The sequence below is a fragment of the Rattus norvegicus genome, chromosome 3 (genome assembly GCF_021556685.1).
Source record: "Rattus norvegicus strain SHRSP/BbbUtx chromosome 3, alternate assembly SHRSP_T2T, whole genome shotgun sequence".
NCBI lineage: Eukaryota > Metazoa > Chordata > Mammalia > Rodentia > Muridae > Rattus > Rattus norvegicus.
This window is the reverse complement of record NC_141536.1, coordinates 7,757,831-7,782,149: the sequence shown is the minus strand read 5'-3', so window position 1 is coordinate 7,782,149 and position 24,319 is coordinate 7,757,831. Positions and strand designations below refer to the sequence as shown.

Below are 24,319 nucleotides of genomic sequence, written 5' to 3'. Positions count from 1 at the left end.
TCTTAAAGGTATGCTCCTCTCTGAGAATGGCCTGGCCGCAGGTTCTGGGATCATACTCCCTGCCACTTTGGCACTTTTTATTTTTATTGAAAGGGACATCTTACACGCCACCCCATACCAGCGCCCTTAGTTCAGGCCTCGCTGTCCTGTTGACTTGTTAATTCGGAGCCTGGGAGGGGCTTCTTTTCTCTGCCTTGGAACTGTTCAGATTTTTTATTCCCGCCATCCTTGACCTTGGCCTGACCTTGGACTCATTTTCAGTTATTGTTGAGAATCAGGGTACCCACTCCTTCTTACAAGTGTAACCAGACATGGCATGGACTCTGAGATTCAGCCATGGCCACCTGATGTCCCAGATTTTCTCACCGTACTCCGAAATCTTTCATTACATTTATTCCTGGAAATCCATTTCTCATTTTAATTCCGTGTTTAAATTTCTTTCTGGTAGTTGCGTGCTGCTCTTGATAACATGTAGAAACAAACTGGTTGACGGGGTTTCTGCCTTATCTAATGATTTACCTGCCGTGTCTTCTGAGATGTCTGTGTACACAATGGTACACTCTGCTAGCAGTGACTCATCCCTCCTTCCTCCTTCCTTCCAGCCCACCTCCACTCAACTTGATTTGTTTATATATTTATTTTCGTTTGATACAGGGTTTGTCTCTGCAGCCCTGGCTGTCCTGAAACTCTTTTTGTAGACCAGGCTGGCCTTGAACTCAGATCTGCCTGCAGCTGTGTCCCCGGTGCTAGGACTAAATGTGGGCACCATCACAGTGAGCTTCTTTTATTTTTTTATTTTTATTTTTTTTTTTTTCTCGGAGCTGGGGACCGAACCCAGCTTTTATTTTTTTTTAAATTGGATATTTTATGTCTTTATATTACAAATGTTTTCCCCTTTGCCCCCCCCCCCTTCTATGAGGATGCTCCCCCTCCCATCCACCAACTCCCACCTCACCGCCCTGCATTCCCCTATACTGGGGAACCGAGCCTTCACAGGACCAGATTTAGTTTAGTTGTATCAGGCTAGCCTTGACTCTGTGACTCTTCTGTCTCAGCCTCCCAGATATGGTAATTACAGGCTTAAGATACTACTTTTAGCTTGTTCTTTTCTCTTTGTCTCTTTTCTTTTTTTTTTTTTTCCGGGAGCTGGGGACCGAACCCAGGGCCTTGCGCTTCCTAGGTAAGCGCTCTACCACTGAGCTAAATCCCCAGCCCCTCTTTGTCTCTTTTCTTCCTTTTTTTTTTTTTTTTTTTTTTTTTTTTTGCAACAGTGTAGCCTTGGACCAAATGTAGCAGAGGCTGACCTTGAACTGCTGCTGATCTTCCCGCAGCCACCAACTGCTGGTATTTCAGGCTCCTCACATGGGATTTATTTATGTGGGCAGAGCTTGAGCTTAGGGCTCTGTACATGCTAACTACATTCTACCGAGTGAATGGCAGCTCCTGTCCAGCCCTGGACCTCATTTCCAAGGTTAACCTTCCAGGTCCTTTTCTTGCCTTGTGGCATTAGCTAAGATTTCTTGTGTGCTTTTTATTCCCCAATTCAGGAAAAGCTTTTGGTCCCACAGTCTGCAGTGCTGCTCTAGGCCTGCTCTGATGTGGTTTTTGTTGTTGTTTTGTTTTTGTTTGTTTCTTTTTATCAAACTAAGGATATCGCCCCACCCCCACCTAGTAATAGCCACACACCACTTGCATTAGTTACCACTTGCATTAGTTAGTTTTCTGTAGCTCTGATGAACATGCCATGACCAAGGTAGCTTTCAGAACAGTTTGTTTGGAGTTACAGTTCCAGAGGGAGACTCCATATTAGCAGAGGTGAGAGTGGGCAAGGCAGCAGGCCCCTGGGACGGAAGCAGAGTTCACATCTTCAACCACAAGCATGAGGAAGCTGAGAGACCAAGCTGGAAGTGGGAGAAAGCTATAGGCCCTGCAAGCCTGCAAGCCTGCATCCGGTGATACCTGCATGCGGTGGTGGAGGCCCTCCATCAGGACCACCAGAGTCGCCAATAGAAGCCTGAAGTGCTCATCCACTTGAGCTTAATGCTGGGCTGCACTGGGCAAACCGAAGGCAGAGAGCATGTCCTGTGGGTAGCTTCTGTGGATGAGACATGAGTTTCCTGTTGTGCTTTGTAAATGTTATTTCCCTTTGGGGGTTGGTTTCTGAATTTTGAGACGGATCTCACTGTTGTCCCTGGCTGTCTTGGAGGAGTTTGGCTATTTAAGCCAGGCTGGCCTTGAACTCAGATCTGCCTACCCCTAATGCCCCCAATGCTGAGGGTAGCATATGCCACCATACCTGGCCTTGTGCTGTTTATTTTAAAAGAACTTGGTATTCTAGGATAAAGCCATCCTAGCTGAGATCTAGCTTGCTAGTTTCGTCTTTCAGAAGGGGCCTCAGGCATGAGAACTCAGTGGGATGCTCATGGCTGGCAGTTGCTAGAGCCAAGAAACCAACCTCTGTAGCCAGATCCCCAAGGCTGTGCTAGATGGCTCTGCCTTTGTTGTTTCCAACTCTGGGCCTGCATGGGACACGCCCACAGCCCATGGCTCCTCAGGATCCCAGAATGCGGAGGTCCAAATTCAAGGCCTGGTTCTGTGCCCAGATGGTTGAGTCCAATAGCCTTGCATCCTTCATGGTTTGGATGGGACGTGCTCCCCAGGCCATGTTTTCAATGTTTGGTCCCCAGCTCTTGAGAAATTATGGAAATGGAAGCAAGGGAGTGCCTAGCTAGGGAGCATAAGTCTCATGGAGCTGGGGGTGGCTCAGCAGTTAAAAGCACAGGCTGTTCTTCCAGAGTACCTGAGTTCAATTCTCAGCTGCCACATAGCCAGTCACCACTGTCTGTAACTCCAGTTCAAAGGGACCTGAATTCCTCCTCTGTCTGTTAAGGATGCTGCATACTCATGGTATGTAGATAGATGTCCGTGCATGCTGAGCACTGGTACACATAAAATAGTTTTAAAAAAGAATTCCCAGCCCCCTCCTTTCTCTCGGTTGCCTGTCTACTGTGATGTGAAACCTCCCTCCCTCCATGATGGACTGAGCCCTGTGAACTTGTGAGCTAAAGTAGTGGGTTTTCTCTTGAAAAGTCACGTCAATCATTTTGTTATGACTTAATGAGCACTGAGTGATCTGTGTGGACAAATGCCATCTTTTTTGTTAATACATTTAATAATTAACAAATTAATAATTTATTATTGTCATTACAGTATTCCCTTGGGTTTTTGAGATAGGGTCTCACTATTTAGCCCTAGCTGACCTGAACTTACTACGTAGACCAGGCTGGCCTCGAACTCTCAGAGATTCATCTGCCTCTGCCTCGTAAGGGCTGGGGTTAAATTCACGTGCCACCATGCCTGGCTCAGGTTTTCTCTTACTGAGCTCCTCTGGATCCCTCCCCCTGCATAGCCCACTGTTCTTATATTGGCTTGTGGTTAGTTGCTTGGTTCCTTTGTTTTAGAGAGTATGTTGGGGGACTTGTGCGTGTCCCAGTGTCCCATGGCTCATGTATAGAGATCAGAAGATAACGTCTTGGTTCTCTCCTGGCGATCCAACATGGATTGTCTGGTTTGACAGTGGGCACCTCTATCCACTAAGCTGCCTCAGGTCCTGCTTGCTTGTTTGTTTTTAAGATAGTGTCTCACTGAATAGCTTTGCCTGGTCTGGAACTCGCTCTGTAGCTGAGGTTGGCCTGAAACTCACAAAGTCCATCTGCCTACTGGGATTACAGGGATGTACCATTATGCCTGGCTTACTGCATTACATATGTTTTAGTTTCAGTTTACAAAACCAAAAACTAGGGGCTAAGTGCACTGCCTGGTCTTCCGGAGGACCCAGGTTCAATTCTGCACCCACATAGTAGCGTACAGCCATCAGTAATTCCAGTTCCAGGAGATCCAGGCTTGTACATAGTGTACTGACATGGATGCAAACAAACCACACACGCACACACACACACACACACACACACACTCACACACTCACACACAACAATTCCAGACATTAAACCCCACGGTAAGTAATTCTACTAAAATAAACTCCATACTTAGGCCTGTAAGTCATGCTTCTTTGGGATGGAGCCCAGTGCTCCTTTGAATCCATTCTACCTTGAATGCCAGGTGGGGTTCCACATGTTGCCAGGTCGTTACCACAACATATTTTGGTGTGTCCTATTGTCTCCATAAATAGTTTTCTAATGTACGACACTCTTCCCCTCTGCCCCCATGGCCCTTGGGTTTATGGCATCTGCTTCATTTCCGAGCACCGTCAGAATTGGGCTCATCTTAGCAGACTGGATCCTGTGTGGTCCTGGAGTGGGCTCAGACTCCTCCTCTCTCTAGAGTCTGCGGAGTCTTGCTTGGTGCCCTACTTAGTCCCAAATGTGCCAAGAGGAGGTTGCATGGGCCACCTTATAAGCTGTGCCGAGGTTTCAAGGCAGAGCTGGGAGTTCTTCCAGTTTGGCCTGGTCTCGGGCGGGCACAGAGACAGCCTGTGACTGACTCTCGAATCCCACTGCTGATTGCTGCTGTACTGGGTGCATGCTAATCTCAGGCTTGTTTTCTTATTACGAAGTAAGCCCCATTAAGACTGGCAGTGTTTTCTTACATTAATTTCTCTTGGTCTGATGTTCGTATAGTACCTGGCTCTCTTCTAAGTACAGTGTACCTGGACTTTCTTTTCTGCTTTTTGCTTTATCTTGTGACAGGGTCTCACTGTGTTTCACAGGCAGGTCTGACTGCCTGATATCCTTCCCCTCTATCTCCTGGGTAGCTGGAACCCACAGTGCCCATCACTCCCCCAGCTCCTAGGAGTCATTGGCGTATGTGGCCCACTCTTACTTCCTAAAACAAAAGGTTTGATCCCTACTGTACCCTAAACATTGCTTCACCTTCCTTTCCTTGTCCCTTTTTACATTAAACAAATGTCCTTTCTTCTAGGAATAGGGCTTGTAAGTTTTTACGTTGTTCTTCTAAGGCAGTGGTTCTCAACTCCGAGGTCACAACCCTTTTGGGGTTTGAACGATCCTTTCCCAGGGGTTGCCTATGAACATCTTACACATCAGATGCTCATATTGCAACTCATAACGGTAGTACAATTGGGCTGGAGAGATGGCTCAGTGGTTAAGGGCACTGACCGCTCTTCCAGAGGTCCTGAGTTCAATTCCCAGCAACCACATGGTGGCTCACAGCCATCTGTAATGGGGTCTGATACCCTCTTCTGGTGTATCTGAAGACAGTTACAGTGTATGCATATACATAAAATAAATAAATCTTTAAAAAAAAACAGTAGTACAATTACAGTTAGGAAGTAGCAACGACAATAATTTTGTGGTTGGGGTCACCACAATGTGAGGAACTGTATGAAAGGGTCGCGGAAGGGTGAGGGTACTTGCTCTGAAGGCAAATGGTTTCAGAATCTGTGCAGTGGGACTTTTATAGTCTCTGGGACATTTACTTTGCAGTTGCCAAAGCCCAGGTTCTCCACTATTTGGATTTGCCTTTTTTTTTTTTTTTAAATGAAAAACTTGTAGTGGTATTTTGCCTCCGTGTTTGTCTGTGCACCATGTGTATGCAGTGCCCGCAGAGACCAGAAGAGGGCATTAGATGTCTCTGGAACTGGAGTTAGAGGGGGTTGTGCCCTGCCTTATGGGTGTGGGAATTGAACTGGCACCCTCTGTGTGAGCCACCAGTGCTCTTTACCACGGAGCCAACTCTCCAGCCCTGTCTTCTGCGCTCTGATTTTCTTCTTTGTTTTTCTGCCGACATCTCAGTATTTTACTGGATTATTTTCTAGTTCACAACTCTTAGCTGCTCTGTGGGATTCTTCTCCAAATTGTCCTTCTGAACTCACAGTTGTAGTTACCGCCGCATTTTATTTCCTTATTGATTCTGGTTTTCTTTGGAACCCCCCCCCCCCCCCAGTTTTGTTTCCTTTCCACAATCACAGCAGATGTAGGGTAGTTCCTGCTAATGATCGGATTGAATGTCTTTTTTGTAAGTTGCTCTTTTACCATTGGATCTGTGTTTAATGTCCTCGTTGCTGCTTTCTGGTCTTCCTGGCATTGTTCTATTGATGAAGCCTAAGCAGCTGTTCCGACAGGACCTGGTGGCTGGTCCTAGGCTTCAGGGAAGGCCCTGGGTGGGCCAGCATAGGCTCAACCATGGCTGCTGGGAAGCCAGAGCTGCCCCGGCAGACTCAAACCTTGTCTGCCTCCCCGGACAGGAGCCACCAAGCCATGTATCTTGTTTTTGAATCTTGTCCTGCATACTTGCTTTTTAGTATTCTACGAAGACAGCCAGGGCTGGTGTGGAATGGTGCTCAGAATGCCATCCCCAAGTCCTGTGCCTCTCCCCAGTCTCCTGTTACCCAGCCCTTAGTGCCCTATCTTGCCTGTCTTTTGTGTCTTTGGGGTCTTAGCCCCTATCCCTGGCCACTGAGGAACCCTCCAGTTTATTTTATTATATTTTATTATATTTTACTTTATTTTATTTTTAGGCACAGCTCCTACAGTTGTTCTCCACATTGAAGCTCTTGCCCTGGTGACTTCATAACTGCAGCACGGTCTCTGGAGGGTGGATTACTGGTTAGATGTGTTTATGTCTTCATAGCTAGGCACTGGCTTAATTTAGAGACCATTAAAAGGGTGTGCAGTGAACACTGCTCGCTTGCTGGTCTGTTTCCTGTGGCAGCCATAGGTACCATATTTTAGGTGCTTTTCCAAGCCCAAGGTGCGCGCGCGCGCACGTGTGTGTGTGTGTGTGTGTGTGTGTGTACATGGATATAGGTGTGAGGTGTTAGTTTAGCCCTGTACTGGCTTGGCCTTTATACACACAGATCTCTTTACTTTGACCTATGCCCTTTGTGTGACTGTGGCCTGTTCTCTGTGCACCACTGGTCAAGGGGGCCACATTCAGTCCTGTGAGGGTTGTACTGTGTGCCTCTTGGATGTCACTGGACAACCTGGAAAGACTCATGGCAGGATGGAGAGCGAGGAAGAGGCTTGGTCAGCATGGTGAGGAGCATTCTGATGGAGCACAGAAAGAGGGGGCAGCCTTGGGGGTGGTAGGAGGATTTAGCTGGATTCAGGTGCCAGAGACTCTTGGGGATAAAACCATTTCACCTGCTAGGCTGGGCAAGCTAGGCTCAGGGAGAGACATTAGCCAGGACCACGAGTGTGAAGGCTGTGCCAGCCAACAAGCCTGGAGGACCGACCAGGCCACCCACAGAAGCCGTAAAGACCATGAAAAGAGAGGGTAGGGGACCACTTAGTTCCAGAAGCTTGGTCACTGGGTCTGACATGGGCCCATGCGTCGGACCCTCCTGGTCCCCATGTGGGTGCCGTTGAGGTGTACCCCTGCTGCCTAAGTCTTCTGTTAACTGAGCATGGTGAATCTAAGACCGCATGGCCCTCTGTTCTATACTGGGAGCCCACATCAGCCATGAATGTGTGCACATCCCCTGGTCCAATATGCACTGTCCTCTCTGGATCTCCCCAGCCAGCTTGTCTTGTGTATATAGTTTGCCACATTTCCTCGACTCTGAGATGGATTTGTTCTACATATTGGCATCTGTGAAATGGGTATATCCAGGTAACGTTTGTAACATGTCCAACCCCTGTCACATAGTCCCTCTTGGCAATTAGAGTCTTGGCTTCCTTTTTGAAGGGCTCTGGAAACTGTGGGAAGGGACACTGCTTCAGAAAGCATCTGTACTGGGTAAGTCCCATGTGTGTTATGCCCTTATAAGATGACAGGCCACTATCTAGCAGGTTGTGCTGAGCCAACCCAGACAGAGCCAACCAAACCACAGAGCCTGCAGTGGGTAAAGACATGGTACCCAGAGGAAAGAGAGCCACACGAGGCATCCTTAACCTTTCAACCTTTAAGTTCCTGAGCCAGGAACTGCTGATGATCCAGGCCTGGCTGGTGTTGGGCAGGAGTCGGGGGCACAGTGCTCTGTGGAAGATCAGGCATGTGAGGGGCCCCCCTTGCCTGGGTACACAAGCAGTATCTCCCACACCCTGCCTTCCTGCCATCAGTTACCGAGGCCTCCCCTGCAGGCTGCCTGCTCTTCATCGCTGTAAATCCGTGGACCCAAGACCGCTGTGTTCAGGTGGCGTCCTTTACGGGAATGACCGTTAGTGCCACGCTGAGGCCTGCAGAGGTGGACCATGTTCGTTTTTCCTGGTCTCCCACTTGGAGCCTCCGTGACACCGGTTTCCCAGGTGGCTCCCAGTGTGAATTCACCAACACCACAAGGATGCCAGGTTCCACCTTTATCAGCACACAGCCTCATGGCTTCAAAGAACGGGATAGGATTCCATTGTGGTTTCAATGTGCATTTCCTGATGGAATGTTAAGCCAGCGCTTTCCCAGTGCAGGTTCTCTTCCATAAATCCTTCTACATGGGGCATGGTTCTGTTTTTAAATGTTTATTTATCCATGTGTGTGGGTGTACATTGGCACACCAGAGGGGATATTGGAATTCATGGGATTATGGTTAGAGCTGTGTGTTATGGTGATAGCCAGTTGTGAACCACCATGTGGGTGCTAGGGACTGAACTCAGGACCTCAGGAAGAACAGCCAGTGCTTTAATCCCTGCGCCATCTCTCCAGGGTTTGTGTTGTTCTCCCTGTGTAGCTCTGGCTGTCCTGGAACCTGTACTCTGTAGACTGTGCGGGCCTTGAACTCAGAAATCCACCTGCCTCTGCCTACTCACACGGCTGTTTGTTTTTGTTTCGAAGTGTTGAAATTTTCTTTCTTCCCTCCTGTCTGTAGCCACCCTGCTTCTTCACACAGGATTTGGTTTTGTTTCGTTTTTTGTTTCCATTCTGCAAACCTCACGTTTCTGCTTCTTTTAAGGATTTGTACAGACTGAGAGCTGCCCTGGCTTGGTTTGGGGTGGCTGTGAGAGGCCTGGGCCTGCTCTGCTGACTGGTTGACTGGCGTGGTCTGTGGGGCTCTGTGATGAGCTGCCTGTCTGACTGCCCCGTGCTCTTGATGACTCAGCTGTATAGGTACAGGGAGTCTTCTGAGGTGTGAGTCAGCCGTTTTCTCTAACCCCGGGCTCCTTTACTCCACTCATAGTTAAGACTAAGGTTTGTTTTCCGATTCTGAATTTCGAGGGGGTGGTGTGTGCATCTAGTATGCGCAGTAGCTCTGACCTGAGTGGCTCTGCCCACTGGCAGCCGTCTGCATTGGCCTGGTTTCCTGATGGGGTTCCAGCAGTGGGGTTGTCATGCTGCTTCTGAAAGGGAATCCAAGGGCGTTTGTGGATGGGGTAGGAGAGGCTGGGGAGAGGGAAGCTCCTGCTGGTACCCTCCCCAGGGCAGATCCTGTGGGGAGAAAACAGTCAATGGGATCCATCCGCCTTCCATGCCGCCTACTTTCCTCTGCCGCCTTCTGGTGCTGGCAAAGGCACCCAGGGCCTTATCCCAGCTAAACATGCTCCACCACTAAACTACACCCAAAGTACTTTCTTTGCTGCTGCTCCTTTCCTTTTTCACACACGGGACCTCATGAAGTTGACCCTTAATTTGCTATGTAGCTGAAGATGACCTTGAGTTCCTGATGGTCCTGTCTCTGCCAAGTGTCAGGATCACAAGCTCGAGCCACCATGTCCAGCCACTGCCTCCTCCTTTTCAATGTGCTTATAGTACCCTGTGATAATTTGCAGTCATTTTCAGTGGCATCTTTATACTGTTCAGCCATTGCTCTTATCCACAGAACTCTTCCCAAACTGACAGCTTCCCTACACAACATCCACATTTTCTTCTTGATTCTATGGGGTTTGATAACTGACTTAGCCGCCTTCCTGGGTGGCCACGTTAAGGGTCCTGGAATGCTACCCACGGTATCATGTGACCACAGGTATCCAGTTTGCTTCCGTGGTGTAACCCAAGGGAGATAGGTCACCGATCCTGGAGACGCCTGAGTGTCTAGGGACACCTATAGCAGAGCTTTCTGCCAAGACTAGGAAGTGACTCCACTTCAGCCAGTGGTCAGTCAGCTTTTCATAGCTGACCATGTCTCTCGTGCCCTCGCCCTACCGTGCTCGGTCCTAGAAACCAGAGCCTTGTCACCTGGCCTGGGAAATGTGGAAGTGACATTGATACCACTGGGACCAGTCCTGAATGATGGGAGACTTAAGTCTCCTGGTACTGAGACGGGGACACAGGAAACCTCATGTGATCACAGGATCTCCCCTCAGCTCACAGTCCTCTTGGGGGAGGGGGATGGCACAGGGATGACTAGACAAGACTTCCAGCACACCCTGATACTATCAGAACCCACTGAGGTCTGTGTGTGTGTGTGTGTGTGTGTGTGTGTGTGTGTGTGAGAGAGAGAGAGAGAGAGAGAGAGAGAGAGAGAGAAAGAGAGAGAGGGAGAGAGAGAGAGACCGAGACAAAGAGAGAGAGAGAGAGAGAGACAGAGACAGAGAGAGACAGAGACAGAGAGAGACAGAGACAGAGAGAGAGAGACAGAGAGAATGTGTGAATGTCCAGTCTCCTCTGGGAGTAATTCTCTAGAGTCGGATATAACACCACCCTGTAGCCTAGGTGGTGATTGAAGCCACTCAGGCTTGTGATGTGGGGACTTGGGGAAGGGACGGGGCACTCGAAGAGCTCAGAGCACCTTTGCAGATGAGCTAAGACTCAGATCAGTGTATTTTTAGCGGCGGTAGCATGCAGCACTTGGCAGGGCAGAAATAGAAGAGGTTTTTTGGGGCTCTGGGCTGACAGTCTCTGGCTCTTGGGGAGCCAGGCGGGGAGGGGTGTGCATGTGGAGCACAAACAACTTCTGCTGTTGAGAAAAACATCTCGAGAGAGCGCTGGCTGCGGATGGAGAATTATTTCTGTTGGTGAACACTCTTTATGTAAATGCCACGCACAGCGCACAGCGTTGGCGCTGTTCGTTTGCATGTGTAATCACAGCAGGCGGGGCGAGGGGGGGCGGATAATTATGTTTTAAAATACCATCCGGATTGTTTGATGTGTTCCCTCAGTCTCTGGGTAATTCCGGGCTGTAAAGATTCTTTATTGCTCTGTTGGATGGGAAATGCCACCTGGCTAGTCTGACCACCAGTTGGTACCAGGGGTATTCACCTCAGCAGTTTCTATTTTCCTAGCTTCTGCCCTCTCTGCATGTCTAGCAACCCTCTAAGACGTCCACCCAACACGGGTAGAGCTGTGCTTATTTTGAACTGCATCAAAAAATAGTGGGGCTGAGGCACCCTGCTCTGACTGTAGACACTGGGGCTCTCCACTCCACCTTTCGGGCTGAAACCCCTCCTGCATTCTCCAGTAGTGATTCACTGTTTCTTAGGGTATCAAAACCCAGATATTGGTCATTGGGAATGGGCACCCCAACACCTCTCTTAGGGGCAGGGTGTCAAGATGGCTAGCAAGTCCTTCCCGTGCAGGACCCTCCCTTGCCACCTGCCCTTAAGGGGCCCCTGCACAGTGGCCCCCTGCCGAGAAGGGCTGAGAGTCCCTAGTGTGCAGTCATTGTAAGAAGGGGCCGGAAGCCAGCCCTGCTGTAGCAACCAGGTGCACCTGTGTCTGCTCTTGGAGCCGTCTCAGGGCGAGATCTAAGTGTGAGCCACCTGCCTTGAGCTGCCAGGCTCTAACTAAGCCTGTGAGGCCAACAGCTGTCCTAGAACCTGCACCACACCTACTTGCACCACACAGACACGTACAGAAACACAGGCCCAGATACAAATGTAGACATGACTCATATTCATACATACAGACACTTAGATACACAAGCACACATGTATAAACATACGTAGGGCACACACACAAACACATGCATAGGCACACAGATACATAGAAACACACACAGCTGGGAACTGCTGGCTGGGAACACAGGAAGGAGTGATGTGTCACCTGAGGTCCCTGAGCAGAGTGGCTCTATGGGTTCTTCCAGTCTCTGTGGTCTGTGGGAGCACGGACCAAGGACTAGCTAAAAGCCTAACCCAACTGCAAGGCCTCCTGGGGAGAGAGACTGGAGGGGCAGTGCAAGAATGGAGGACCAAGACTGTGCAGGATTGGTTAGCACCACAGGTCCTCCTTGGTCTTGTAGCATACAGGGTGGCCAGCAAGTTGTCCTTATTAAGGAGTCTTGGCCCAGGCCTTCTGTGACTTGTAGGAGACGGTTCATCTTGCCTTATGGATGTTGATGCTGGCATCTTGTACTCTGGAGCACACTCATATCCATGACTGCCTCTGTGGGCAGGTGGGTGTCACTGGTGTGGCCTCAGAGATGTGGGTACAGAGGAGCTCTTAGGCCCAACTGCCTGTTCTAGAAGTGGTTTGCCAGAACATTTCCAGACAGGGATGCCAGACTGCCTGGCTTTACTCCTGACAAATATTTAAGAACACTTCCTGTGCCAGGTCAAAATAGTCCAAAAGGATAGATATATCCTGGACTGTGCTAAGATCCCTATCCCCTTGGCTGCTAAGTAGAACTAGTCACATCTGGTTACCTCTTGCATGAAGCCACTTTGAGGAGAGCCCAGTTCCCTGGTTGGGGCCCTGTTCTGTTTGCTGGCCGCCTCCTTCCATGCGTTTTCCTGACGGCAGAGCCAGCAGCTTCACTCTGAAAGGCGCAGGCTGCTGAGTTTAAGCTCTACCTGCAGCTTCAAGGTCTCTGGTCAGTCTCTCCTGTATCCTGCTTCCAGCACATACCCTCTGGCCTTCCCTTCAGCTCTCGACTTCCCGCCCAACCCATAGCCTGTTGGCCAACACCTCTGGGAAGCACCATTCACCCCAGCAGCCTGTTGCCAGGCATGAGCAGGCATTCCTCATAGCAATCTTATTCATGCTATCAGATATCTTTGCAGGACAGTGCTGGATGTGGAGGAGGAAGACGCATGGGTCCAGGCTGATAGGGAATGCTTCTGACCTGGGCCTTGGGGAATGTAGTGGACAGCCACCGAACAGCACGGGTTCACCCACAGACTCCAACCTAATTGGGTTAGTTTTTTGCCTTAGTGCAAGAGAAACCAGAGCCAGTGCCCCTGGAGAGCCGCTCCTGCGTCCTCATCCGTCGAGACCTGGTGGCACTTCCAGCCAGCCTCATCAGCCAGATTGGGTACCGCTGCCACCCCAAGCTCTACTCAGAAGGCGATCCTGGAGAGAAACTGGAGCTTGTAGCAGGTGAGGAGGCCCCACCCACCACTATATGCAAATGTCCTACTCAGTATTTTTCCGACCTGTGAACAATACACTCATCACCAATCAGTCAAAAAGAAAGAAAAAAAAAAGAACATCTTAAATTTCCTCTAATTTCCTTTTAGAAGAATGTGTCATTAAGAGGAGTTATTCAATTGAATTAATTTAGCATTTTAATTGAGTCCCTTGAGCTGGCCAGGCTCCTGATTGGCAGGGGCTATATCCATGATGCATTTTAATTTAGGTCACAGATAGAACCAAGTCACACAGTTACCAGTGTCTCTCTTGCCCCAGTGTTCGGTTGTAGTGTCTGAACGGTAGCGCACAGTGCAGAGTGGAGTCCAAAGCCCTAGGTAGGGGCCAGCGCCTTTTCACAAACATCATCCCTTTAAGTGTCGGGATGCTTGCATTTTGTAAGGCAGTATTGAGCAAGATCCAAGTGGGTGGTGCCTCATTGGCCCCCACAGTTTCCTTTAATTGCCTGTTTGAGAGAAGTCTCTCTATACAGCCCTAGATTTCCTGGGACTTGATATGTAGACCAGGCTGGCCTCTAACTCACAGAAATCGCCTTGTCTCCTTGGTGATTGGATTGAAGGGCCACCATGCCTGGGCTTTAATTGCTCTTTTTGTTTGCTTGGGAAGCTCTAAGCAAGCTGGACAGGTTCCTCAGCCCTGCACCTTAGCTCTGCCTTTGAGCCACCCTCTCCTGCTTCTGTCTTGATACCCTCTACTGGCACATCCTGGGTAGCATCCTGAGGCCCACTCTCGTAACAGAGCAGCAACTTCAGATTCTGTCCCATTGTTCCCCTCTCCTGGAAACCACTGCCTTAGAAACTTCATCACCAACCAGCTCTCTGGTAGGTAGCAGGAGTGTAGTTTCCAGGGTGGTATGGGGTAGGGCTGCTCCAGCCAAGTCCTAGGGCAGAATAGAATCTCTGGAAGCCTCTCAGACTGCTGTGATGCCTTCTAAGAGGGTAGACGTGTTCCTCAGGCAAGAAGAACAGGTTCCTGCTAAAACCTAATAGACAGGACTCATGGGAAGCTCCAAGAACCAGGCATGGTGTGCACACCTGTAACCTATGCCTAGGAGGCTGAGGCGGGGGGATGGAGAACTAAAGGCAAGCTTAGACTCTATAGTAAGAGCGTGTCTTGAAACAAAACGGTTTAGCCCATGCTCTGTCAGAAACAAGGTAAGCAACCAGGTGGTGGTGGCGCATACCATTAATCCCAGCACTCAGGAGGCAAAGGCAGGTGGATTTCTGAGTTTGAAGACAGCCTGGCCTACAGAGCTAGCCCAGGATAGCCAGGGTGACACAAAGGAAACTCTGTCTTGAAAAACAAAAAAAAAAAAAAAAAACAAAACAAAAAAATCAGACGAAGGGGCTCACGTAAGTAAGTGGGAATGCATAGCCAGAGCCACAGTCTGGGTGAACCTCTCATTGTTTCTGCCTGTGCTTCCCTCCAGTCAAGTGATGGGCTCTTCACCTGTAGCAGCACCGCGTGAACCGAACCCCCGAATCCTGCTGTTCTAATCTCCATAGGCTCTGTCCTCTGCTCACCTATACTATACAGGGGTTCCTGGCACATTGTCATTCTCTTCGGGGCCTCTGGCTGGGAGTGGCTTCCGTGTTCACACCTGAGCTAGCGCTTCCTTGAACACATGAGGTAGAGAGGCCAGTGCTGGGCCAGGGAAAACCTCAGTTAGATTCTCCAGACTGCTGTCTATCTCTCCCAACTCCTGCCCATGGGTCTTTGGTGTCTGGGAAAAGGACAAGGTACAAACCCAAAGCCAAAGCTAGCCCCAGAAAGTTCCCGAGGAGGAGGTGGCGAGGGCTGAGGAACTCTAATCTTGCCCACAGGCCTTATCACAATAAAGAGAGAGGCTGAAGGTAAGGGGTTTGCCACATCTTTCCCCAACCTTGGTGTCTTATCAGCGAGGATGGGGCTATGACAGGGAAAGGTTTGGCCTTGGCATCCTCCAGGCCTAGTGTCTTCCCGCAGGTGAGAACTGAGATTGCTTTTGTCCTAGAGGCCTCTCTTCACCTCCCACCCCTCCTTAGGCTCCCCTGCAGCCTTTCCTGGCCTCAGGCGTTCCCTTAGAGGTCATGGGCCCTGGTTTACTTCACAAGGCTAAAGACCTCACGCCTTGGTGTTTGCTGGCTTTAGGCTCCGGGGTCTACATCACGCGTGGCCAGCTCATGAACTGCCACCTGTGTGCGGGAGTGAAGCATAAGGTCCTGCTGCGAAGGCTGCTGGCCACCTTCTTCGACAGGTAGGTGTTTAGAAGGCTGCAGAAGCTTCCGGAGTTTCTCCTCCAGCTGCGAGCCAGCTTGGTCATGAATGGTTTGAGCTTTTACAGCCTTCCACTTTTTCCTACCACAAATGTGGGTTAGATGCCCTACAGAGGCTCCAGAAAGGTCCTCGTAGGTTAGGGCTCAGTCTGGAGAAGTACCAGCTGTGCACCCCTCCCCAAGGAAAGCGAAAGGCGATGTGTACACTACCATGTGCATGGGTCAAAAGAGAGCCCCTTCCCCAAGGAAGAGCAAGTCACCTAGCTGACTCAGGGTCTCCCACGGACAGCGCCTGGGTTAGTCGAGTCCTAGTCTCATCACTCAGGTTGCCCACTCATGGGAGTTCCCTTAGAGGAAGACGGGGCCTTCTTCCAACACTGTGCACGGCTCAGAAGACAGTGCAGGGGAGACACGGGTGGGTGTGGGAATTTGAGCTCTTTCACCTGGTGTGTGAACGGGGAGCCCTTTTCCTTGGGTCACTTCTGGGCCAACTCTGCCTCCTGCCTCATCCCTCCTCCAGGAACACACTGGCCAATAGCTGTGGCACGGGCATACGCTCCTCCACCAGTGACCCAAGCCGAAAGCCACTGGACAGCCGAGTCCTAAACGCTGTGAAACGTGAGTGGGCAGTGAAGGATCACTCGCCGGGCAGGGTGGGCCCGGGAAACTCTAGGAATCCCATCTGGACATAAGATCTCACTCGAGGCAGGCTAAGGCCCCCAGGTCATTCTGGGCCACGGGTTCCTGTCCTGTGTGCTTGCTTTGGCCTGCAGCGCTGGGACCAGGAGAGAGAAAAGAGCAGCAAGTAGAACTCATCTCGAGGTGTTAACGTCCTTGGTAGGTTTCCAAGTGTGATGAATTCAGCTGCGAAACTATTTTAATATGTGAAATAGATCTAATTTTCCTTTTTGAACAAAACCCCTTATTTACATGTTGAGGTTATTTTGAGCCTTTGCCATCTGTTCGGCCGGCTTCTGCCTCCCGCTCCTGCGTGGTAGGGCGGAGCCCAGTCCATCTCTGTGGCAAGCCACCGCCCAGCCCTGTATCCTCAGATGCAGAAGAAGCTGTACCACCCAGCACACATACAGACTGGCCCGGAGCACAGCTGCCTTGGGCTGCTGGCCCAAGAAACGTCTTGTTCTTTTACTTAGAAATGCCCTTTGTGAGACCATTCCTGTTTTATAGAAGAGGGGAGTTACAGTCCTGAGGAATGAAGTTATCTAGAGAGGCCGGAAGGTAGTTAAGCTGGGCTCGGAGGGACCTGCTCTGTGTCGATGCTTGTGGGGATCTAGGCCTGACTTTGGTTTCCAGGTCCTTAGGAAGCAGAGGCTTTGTTTTGTCACATTGACGAGGACACCCACGCTCCTTTTTGGCTGCCGTGTCTAAAACCAGCGATGGTGTTGGCAAGCCAACTGATCGTGTGGGGAGGACCAGACCTGTCTCATTTTTCAGGGGGAGGTGGGATGGTTAGACACAGGTCACCTAAGCAGACTTACCTTACTGTTATAGACACTGTCCCCAAAGAGTCACATGGGCCTCCCGGGCGGAGGAAAGAAAAGTGACTTCTGGATTGACAGCTCAGATGAGGGGACACTGTGAGAATCAAGATTGCAGACCCTCCAGCCCTGGGTATCTTAACTTCTGTGGACACTAAGGCCACAGCAGGCAGGGAGAGGCTACCCTTACCGCTCTTCTTTTCTCTCCCATGTAGTGTACTGTCAGAACTTCGCCCCCAGCTTCAAAGAGAGCGAGATGAACGTGATCGCCGCCGACATGTGCACCAACGCTCGCCGTGTCCGTAAGCGCTGGCTGCCCAAGATCAAGTCCATGCTTCCAGAGGGCGTGGAGATGTACCGTAGCGTCATGGGTGCGTCCGCTGCCAGCCTGCCCCTGGACCCTGAGTTCCCGTCTGCTGCCTCCCAGGTGTTTGAGCAGCGCATCTATGCGGAACGACGAAATGATGCAGCCACCATCGTGGCTCTGAGAACTGATGCTGTGAATGTCGATCTGAGCACCTCGGCCAACCCTGCCTTCGAGGCTAATGAGGAGGTGGATGGGGCTGGCTCGGTCATCCAGGAGGTGGCTGCCCCCGAGCAGCTGCCTGCTGATGGCCAGAGCTCCCCTCAGGCCTTTGAGCAGGGCAACACCAGCTCCAGCAGGCCTCAGACACCAGTGGCCACAGCAACAAGGAGGCCAGAGGGCACCTATGCAGGGACCTTGTAAGTGGCCGGCAGGGCCCACTCACAAGGGACCGAGCACTAAAGCTGCTTGCATGCGTTACTAATACAAACAAATGTGATCAAGCCACTTACCTACTGAACTGCTACTGCTGCCTGACAAAAATGTGATTTTTATCCTGCCTGTATTTAAAATGGATGAAGGAAACAAATGCATTCATTATACTGTAAACATTTAGGCCACTGGCCGAGCTCTGAGACAACGGTCCCAGGGCAACTTTTTGATATACCCCCAGCTCAGTCTCCCGTGGTAGTGCTCTCTCTCCCTTCTTGGGGAGGTAGAAGAGGCCACCAGGCCCCTGATATCCTGCCCTGACCCTGCCTCATCCACCTTTCCTATTCCCCCTGCTCTGAAAGCAGAAGCTGGGGCAGCAGTGGCCTGGGGCTGGAGGGGCAAACATGACACTCCATGCTTTACCCACAAGGACCCCACTGCGACAGTGAGGGGAGTGCTGGGCCCCCAGGGGCCAGACTTCTCTTGTTTTCATTCCTCCCTAGAAGCCGCCTGTGTGTGTGTGTGTGTGTGTGTGTGTGTGTGTGTGTGTGAGAGAGAGAGAGAGAGAGAGAGAGTGAGTGTGTGTGCTTGTGTGTTCGCAGGAAGACCAATGATGTCCCTGCAGGAGCTGTGGCTGGTCACCTGGGGGTGGGGGAAAGATGAGGTGTTCCCCCTCCATACCTGCATCCTCACTCTGCTCCACCCAGACCCCCAGCGGCTGGCCTGCTGACCCCCTAGGGTCTCTTTGCCCCTGGCCATGGCTGCCCTCACCACCTTCTGCCTCTCCAGCCACTCTGGGATTTTGCTTGTTTGCTGTTTTTGTTTAGTTCAGATCTATTTCGTTTGTGGTTTGGAAACTTTCAGACCGAACAGAGAAAAAAAAAAAAAGAAAGAAAGAAAAAAAAAATTGAGAGACTAGTGTCCCTGTCCCCAGCCTGCTGCGGATTTGGTGAATTCATGCCCACAGCCCCACCTTGGCCTCCCACTGGAGGCAGAGGGGCCCAGGGAAGTACAGTTATCTGTATACAGCCACACTGGGCTAGCGGGGCACTGCTTCCTGGCTTGGGCTCACTGCTCACTGTGGGTACCTGTGAGGTTGGCGGCAGGTATGGGCCCTGCGTGCCGGGGCCAGGGAAGTTGGCAGGCGTGGATCTCTGGGGGACCAGAAGCTTAGACTGTCATGAGGATGCAGGGAGGGGTTGAGGACAGCCGGTGGGCTTGAAGCTGGCATTTTATAATTAAGTGTGGACTGTGCTCCTGAGGCCACTTACCCAAGTGTCTCCTCTTGAACTCTTGTCCGGGGACTGCCTGCCCACCTACAAAACCTAGCAGCTGCTGAGGTGCCCAGGGACACCCTAACCAACTTGAAAGGTCTAACCCCCATCCCTCTACACATCTTGAGTTTGCTTCCCTTTGAACCCCTCCTGTGTGCCCACAGGCTGAGCAGTCTCCTCCCCATTTGGAGGATCGGAGACCTGAGGTGCAGTCTAGACTCCCTCTGTGTTGCCTTCGTTTCGCAGGCACTTCCCTGTCTTGGGGGCCTCACAGGTAGACCCCGTACTGTGCTGACTATACATGTCAATACATGTATACATATGAATACATGTATAGTCCTGTCTTCCCTCTCCCTCCTCTGCAAGACCTGTGGTGTGGGGAAGGGAAAGGGGCATCATGGCGGGCACTGTGGGAACCGAGCTGAGCCCCTCCCCCTGCTCCTTGGTAACGCAAGGCCTGCATTCCTAGGGCCAGTTAGTTCCGAGGCTACCAATATCCAGCTCTGGAAGCAGCTGCCCAGAGATGAACCTCTCACCTCTCCCGTTTCTATCTTAGCCCTAGGTAGGTTGGAGCCAGCCCTTTAGTGACTTGGACCAAACCCTCCTGGTGCTGGGTGAAGACCATAGCACTGTAGAAAGTATGGCAGGATTGGGGCAGGGCTGTGCCCTTCCCCTCTGGAATATCCCTTCATCTGCTTCCCCCACCCAAATTTGCACTTTAATTTGACCATCCTTGGGGACCTTTGGGAGACAAACCCACCTGTTTTGGTTGGTGGTAGAAGGGCTCTTTCTCATCCCTCCACTCCAAGATGGGCATGGTCCCCACCCTGGGCCAGCATAGGGAGAGCGCCCCTGGCCATTAGACGGTGGCTGCACAGAATGCCTGAGCACTGCTCGGGCTAGCACAATGTCCTCAGCCTCTGTCCCTTCGTGTTTATGATTGCCATCTGTTTTGTTCTGGGTAAGGAAGGCAAGAGCTATAGGTAAAACTTCAATAATATTAATTAAATGTGAATGGATTCCGAGCTCTCCCTGTGCCCCGGGTGGGCCAGGCAGAGCGTTTTGCACTAATGTGTCCCATGGTGGACGTGGTGGGGAGCGTTTGCAGACATGCATGGCCAATGACTGTACCTGCTTGGGGGCGGGGGGGGCACTCCCTCTGCATCCTGAATGTACTTCGAGGCAGGCAGGTGGCAGGCCTGGGCTCCGAGGGGCCTTCCAGAGTGCCTTAGCATCTTTTGATTATTTTTTTTCCAAGGAAAACCAATTTAAAAAACCAGACCCCCCCTCCTTTGTTTACAAGATGACTAATTCCAGAATTGGGGCTGTCTTGTCCTGTCATGTGACCCTGACTCGTCCAGATCCTATAGGGGAGAGCCTCTCAGCATTTGTCAGATGTCTACACCTCTGTTCCTAGCTTGACTACTAGCAATATGCACATACTATGTACAGTCGATTGTAGAAACTATTGCTACATCAGCGTCTTTGCCGTGAGGACAGTTGGGACTGGATCAGGTTGGAGCTGCTGGGGCAGGCTGGGTCCAGCCGTTACTCTTTTGTCCTCCCAGAGCAGACAGTAGTCCCTGAGGCAGCTGGGACGAATACAGCAGGTCCAGGACAAGGGACCAGAGACAGGGCTGATAGTGTGAGCTGGGAGGGGCTGCCTATCTGCCCGGCTGTCGCAGTACTTGAATTCTGTATTGTTTTCTATACCAGTTGCTTCAGCTAACATCTGATTCGGTGTCTTACTTTGCCCTTGAATGTGGATGTGTGAAAGGTAACTGAGAGACTCTGAGGGGTCCTTCATGGTGTGACTGAAGGTGTGGGCCTTGAGGAAAACTAGCTGTGTGGTGTTTATTTAGAACCTAGAGGAAGGCAGAAGAAAGGGCCTGTGAGGGCTTGACAGGTTCAGTTCCCTCCAAGCGACTGTGGGGTGCCTGGTGCTACCTGGTTCAACAGCAGGAACTTCCTAAGTCCAGTGCTACCCCATGTCATGCTCTGCCCCACTGTGCCCTGCTTGGGTTCCCTAAAGATGATGATTCTTAGCTGGCGTGGGAAGGGCAGGTGGCCCGTCAGTCAGCTGAAAACTTGAAAGACCCTGTTAGAATCTGCTTGCTGTGGATCCCAAATTGGCATGGCGACAAGCATGTGACATCTCAGCCTTACCCACTGCTTGGAATGGTGCTGCTGCTGTGTGGTTCTGCATGTCAGGCAGCCCAGCCCGTGCTGTTGGAAGAAGGGCTCAACACGAAGTGTTTCAAAATGGCAAAGGTGTTCGCTTTCGTTTGTTCTGTTTTCCTAGAGAAGGAAAAGGATGCGGGAATCTAAAACGTTCTGGTTGAATAGCCTCTGCTTGTGTCCCATCGGCCGCCTCATTGCAAGCATTTTGCACACGATTGTGATTTTTATGTCAAAAGAAGCCAAAATTTGCAATACTATTTTTAGCAGACAAAAAGAGAACTCAGTATAAAATGTGTAAATATTTTTGACTTGAACATTTTGGGTGGCTCTGGGTTCAAGGAGAACATTTATCCCTTCAGTGGGATGTTTGTAGAAAAGGACCCCAGGAAGAGGGTTGTTTTGAAGGCACTGTCTAGGGGTTAAAGTAGCATCATAACTCATGACTGTTAGAAAATAATAAAGTCAGTTGCTCCCCTACCTCTAAGGAGGCCTTCACACTGAGCTAGAGCAGACACCATTTCTTGGCTTTCTTTTGTTTAAGGGAGGAGGAGGCTTTGTTTTTGTTTTGTGGGGTTTTTTTTGTTTGTTTTTGTTTTGTTTTATTTTTTGACCCTCCAGCATCCTCCTTTCTCTGTGCTGTGACCCTGTAGTGACAAGACTGTTACTTTGTAGCCATGGCTGAAAACATTGTATCAATAACAACAAAAACAACAAAAAATTTAAAAAAAGAAAAAAAAAAGAAAAAAAAAAACAACCCACAGCAATGTCTGCAAGCTGACCAGGGAAACCCGAGAGCTGTGAGCCGGCGCTCAGAGCTGTTTCAGACATGGAAATCCATGGCAAAGGATGTCATCAGTAATTGTAAAACGCTTTGTAAAGTTCACATTTACAGAATAATAAAGTCAATTCAAACCCTGCTTTCCTGCACTTTGCTTGACTAGTGGGATTGGGACACAGTATTGGAGAGAAGGGAAGAGATTTGGCTGTGGAAGAGTGTAGGCTACCTGTCCCCGACGAGTCCCTATTTGAAAGACGGAGGACTGTGCCACTGCCTAGATTGAGTCATGGTTTTATTCAATTTATTGTCTACAAAATGTCTCTTCCTCATCACCTGGCCCTCCTGCCCACTTTTGGATGTGTGGCTCCCTCTGTCCCCTCCCCTTAGCCAGGCCTGCCCCCAAGTGGGCAGAGGGGGAACTGCATGTGGGTGGAGCTTATCCGGGCTGAACCTGGCAGCTGTTCTCCCCATTTCTCACTGCCTTCAAGTCCTGGCTCAACTCACTCTGGGCTCTGGGATGGGGCGGGTGACCAGGCTTTAACGTGAGTCTCTTCAGAGGGTCCTGGAAGCAGCCCTTGGGGTCTTACCCTTGAACCCTGACTGTATGCCTTATTACTGAAGATCCCCTACCTTCCGATCCCCATGACTCATGTTTTTGCAGCCTGCGAGGGTTTCTCCAGGGCCACTTTTGGTCACCTGATAGGATCCTAATCTCTGGCTCCCTATTCTGTGGAGTTCAGGATAGATTCCCTAACTCACCCGTGTTTGTTTGTTTTTGTTCATCAGGAGCTAATAGGTCTGTGCCATGTGTATGTCCCCAGAAGAAGGTGTCTTGGAGCCCTGGCCAACACAGCATGATCACTCTCCTCCTCTTCCTCCTCCTCCCCTTCTCCCTCCTCTCCCTCATCTTCCTCTTCCCTTTTTTTGGTTTTGTTTTGTTTTGTTTTGTTTTGTTTTGTTTTGGAGACATGGCTTCTCTGTGCAGCCTCAGCCTCCTGGAACTCACTCTGTAGACCAGACTGGCCTTGAGGTCAGAGATCCACCTGCTTCTGCCTCCCAAGCGCTGGGATTAAAGTTGTGCACCACCACCACCATCCAGCTCAGTCAGTCACTCCCTTAAAGGGGTGTTTGAGGTAGGATACTGGTTTAGGACCATCCGGAGCCTATCCTTTGGGAGCCTCAACGATACACACCGTCCCCATCAAAATGGTCAAAGAGCAAGGTCACAGGTGTGAGAAGTGAGCATTGATATCCTGCTCCCCCGCCCCCTTCACAACCAATTCCAGCTTGGACCAGAGTCAGTGGATCCATGCCCACATTCTGGGGTGGGGCATTAGAGATTCGTTACGCTGGCTCCAAAATCCCTCCTCTGCTGCCACTACCCCTACCTCGCCTTCATCTACTTGGGCTAGTAGATTCTTCGACATGCACCTTGGCAGTTAAGGGACCAGAAGGGGCCATTGGATGCATACCCAGAAGGCCCCAAGACCCATAGTGTCGGAATATTGGCACAGGCTTTGTCTTAGCAGGAACTTTGAAACTGGTCACTTAGCTCATGTCAAGTGCCACAATCATCTTAGCTTTGCAGAAAGAGAAGGCTGTGAGGTGCCACCAGGAGTTGATCCTCAGCCCTGCCCTGCCCTTCCTGTGACCTGGAAGCCTCTGACAAAATCCGGCTATGCTCGGAAACGTGTATCAACTTCTTACATTTGTGCACAGTCCCTTCCACCCTTGTCTTTGCCCTTCCGAGGAGGAAGCGGGGGCATCAGCAGGCCCCTGGCTTTGCCCAGATTTCTAATCCTTCAGGGAGTTGCTGCTGGCCCAGGGAGGCCTGCAGAGGGTGGGTTTAGGGGACATGATAAACTCACTTAAGTCCTTAAGTGCCATACTCCTGCATTGCTCTCAGGAGGGCCAGCCCCTCCCTGCCAGTTTAAGAGGGATCTTAATGTGGTTTTGGCCAGAGCCAGCCCTATCAAGGTGAAAGGATTCAGTTTCTGCCATCACAACTCTGCCTGTGAAAGATCATCACTTATCAGGGACTCTCACAAAAGAGGAAAGCGAGGGGTGGGAGGGCACAAATGGCTTTAATCCCAGCACTCAGGAGGCAGAGACAGGCGGATCTCTGTGAGTTCGAGGCCAGCCTGGTCTTCAGAGCGAGTTCCAGGATGGTTAGGGCTATACAGAGAAACCAACAGAAAGAAAGGGAGGGAGGGAGGGAGGGAGAAGGAAAGAGAAAAGGAGAGGGGAGCAGCAAGGTGGGCAGCAGTGGACAGGCAGAAGACCCCTTTCTCTTCAGAATGAGGGCAGAGCCCTGCAGTGGTAGGCGGGCCAGGCCTGCTCTGTGTCTTTGTGCCCTCTGGTAAGACTCCAGCTCCCAACTCCAGGTC

The 24,319-nt window shown here is 50.7% G+C and overlaps 1 protein-coding gene across 4 annotated transcripts in view; it reads left to right on the top strand.

Moving 5' to 3' along the window:
• The window catches only part of Nacc2 (NACC family member 2), a 66,440-nt gene extending 44,369 nt beyond the window's left edge, over positions 1–22,071 (top strand). For 3 of the 4 annotated variants that reach the window (XM_087651281.1, XM_087651282.1, XM_087651283.1), the window contains 4 exons: positions 12,997–13,161; positions 15,343–15,448; positions 15,988–16,085; positions 17,179–22,071. In XM_087651281.1, the coding sequence (XP_087507407.1) occupies positions 12,997–13,161; positions 15,343–15,448; positions 15,988–16,085; positions 17,179–17,690 (881 nt within the window). In that variant the 3' untranslated portion in view covers positions 17,691–22,071. 4 annotated transcript variants of the gene reach the window in all.
• Positions 22,072–24,319: the final 2,248 nt, after the last annotated feature.